A 2,706-nucleotide genomic window follows, 5' to 3' on the forward strand; every position below is an offset into this window, starting at 1 on the left:
TAAAAAAACCGAACGTTACGAAAATTGTATTAAAAAATTTTCCAAAAATAAAACTGGACGGATGGTAAATGCATTCATGTCCCGAAGCACCCATTGCGATCCCAATTAACATATTCATCTTTAAATATGCAGAGGAGTGCAGAGATAACTTACTCATCTATTATTATTCTTCATATATAGCCCATACATACATTTAAATCTTCTTCTTCTTCTTGTTTTGCTAATTAATTCTGTGAACATCCATGGCGAATCTCCAGACCGTCTGCTGTATGTGCGGCGACGTTGGTTTCCCGGACAACCTCTTCCGTTGTACCAACTGCCACCACCGTTTTCAGCACTCGTAAGAAACTCTCTCTCTTTCTTTCTCATCTTATCAATTAATATATATATATATCGCTATTTATATTTTATTAAATTTATTAGCTAATAATTATTTTTTATTTAAAGAGAATTAGTACGATCAACTTCAACTCATAGTTAGATGTGATTTATGTAAGTCTAAGCTATCTTAATTAATCAATAACTTGGGTTTTCTTTAGTTATTTTTTAGCTTCTTCTATAAATAAAGGATTCACGGTTATTTGAGACTCGAACTTAAGTTATTTTTTAAATGAAATTCAAACTTTGAATTGTCTTATATATGATTTAACTATTATAATTTTACTCATGTAAGTCTTTTTCACAAAAGAAAGAAAAAGAATGCCTAGATTCTTTGACATAGTAATTTTATTTTCTTAATTAATTTATCACACATGTACAAACAAAATAATAAGATTTTTTTTTTTTTTATTTTTCATTATATTTTTAGACGTTACACATTTTAAAGGTATTCAAACAGTATTGATCAGTTTTGAATGTGTATATCTTAAAAGAAAATACTTAACTTAAAATACAAACGTCCAATGGGTAATCCACACACAATGTTATATCGTTATAAATTTATTTGAAAAATAAATACAAAATTTATATTTATTCAAAATTTCTCAAATATTCCATTAGATTACACCTTTTTTTGTACGGTAACAAATTAGAATACATAAATCTCAAAAGTATTACGAAAAAAATACTTAATTTTAAAAAATATCCAAAACATATATAAATATAATTTCATTTAAAAACGTGAAAAATTAATTAAAAAAATACGTTCAAATAATATATATATTGTTTATTAATATTATAGAGTACATAGGATCCATGGTTTAAATGAATCATCAATAGTTAAAGTATGGGAAATGTAATATTTAACTGTTTTTATTATTGAAATAAGCAAATAGTTAAATTAACTAGTATCTTTTGAAAATTCCACTATTTCAATAACTACTAGAAGGGCCTAAATAAATCTAAGCCTTAAACATGTATACATGTATGCATAGACGAATCTACATTTAAGCATGACAAAAAAAAAAGGTAATTTATTACCTACCAAATCTTTATATATTCAAACATTTAAAAACTAATAATAGTTATATTAGTTATCTAATGACTAGAGTGACCGTTTTTATAAATGCTACATATTATTATTTTTCTTTCATTTTTTAAAATAACTTCTAAATGAATCTCTATTATATGTATTTAGATATTGTAGCAATTACTATAAGGAAGTTGCAACTGAATTGTGTGATTGGTGCCAAAGCGATCAAATCAAAAGCTCATCTTCCTCGTCATCAAGACATTACAGTGCTGGTGTATCATCGAAGAACATTCCAACTATGTCCAATTCAGGATCGGAACATTCCAACAAGAACGAGACCATGATATTGCAAAGTTACACCAAAACCAATGAGAAAAAAGGTGAAAATCAAGTGTTGGCCGTCACAAAATCTTCGAGGCCTACCATAAGGAGATACAAGCTTCTCAAGGATGTTATGTGTTAATTAGGAATTACAATATATGGTCCAATAATTAGGGTTAATGGATGTGTAAGGGCATAGTTATGAAAAAGATACCTCATGTAATTAGAATAATGTATGGTTAATTTGATAATCTTTAAGCCCTTCTTCTCTTCGAGTGTTTTAAAAAACTCATTCAAAATCAATTTTTCAATAATTACTTCTCAACAATCATATCACTAATTTTATTAACCAAAATACTAAAATACCTTCAATTTTAAATTATTATTTTTTATTTTATTCATATATATCAATACCTTTAAGTCTTTTTTTTATCAAAAATAATCATCACCCCTCAAAATCATAACCAATCATTACATTTTTCCCTCTCTAGGTTTTTTCAAAATTCCAATCCGAACAAGGCCTAACATAAAGTTTGTATATGCTTTATAGAAATAATGGTACTGAACGGGTTAGTATTTGCTTTATAGAAATAATGGTATTGTACGGGTTTGATATATTTGAGGTTTTATAGAGAAAACATTTACAGTTACTTTCAAAGTTTTGAAAAAAAAGAGCAAGATAAGAAACTAAAAAACAAAGAATGTTTTATCAACTATGATAAATTCAAAATCAAAACCAACAACAACAAATCCAGAAATAAAATCATGAAAATTTTCTCAAGTATGAATTTGGATGGTCAGTTTCCTAAGTAGAACTCCAAGCAGGATTTTATGTGACTATTTGTCGCATGGTGAGGATTGACCCTCTTACGAGGGAAAGACACATGCGACAAATTGTCGCCTGATATCTTGTCTATTGTCACCCGATATCTTGTCTCGTAGAACTCGTACAAGAAACATTTAGAGTAAGTCAT

The 2,706-nt window shown here is 27.6% G+C and overlaps 1 protein-coding gene across 1 annotated transcript; it reads left to right on the plus strand.

Moving 5' to 3' along the window:
* The first annotated feature begins 242 nt into the window (after positions 1-242).
* Positions 243-1,874, plus strand: LOC124932884. Its single transcript, XM_047473599.1, has 2 exons — positions 243-340; positions 1,577-1,874. The coding sequence occupies exons 1-2, from the start codon at positions 243-245 to the stop codon at positions 1,872-1,874; spliced, it is 396 nt and encodes a 131-aa protein (XP_047329555.1).
* Positions 1,875-2,706: the final 832 nt, after the last annotated feature.

Source organism: Impatiens glandulifera, chromosome 1 (assembly GCF_907164915.1).
Source record: "Impatiens glandulifera chromosome 1, dImpGla2.1, whole genome shotgun sequence".
In the NCBI taxonomy this organism is placed as follows: Eukaryota; Viridiplantae; Streptophyta; class Magnoliopsida; order Ericales; family Balsaminaceae; genus Impatiens; species Impatiens glandulifera.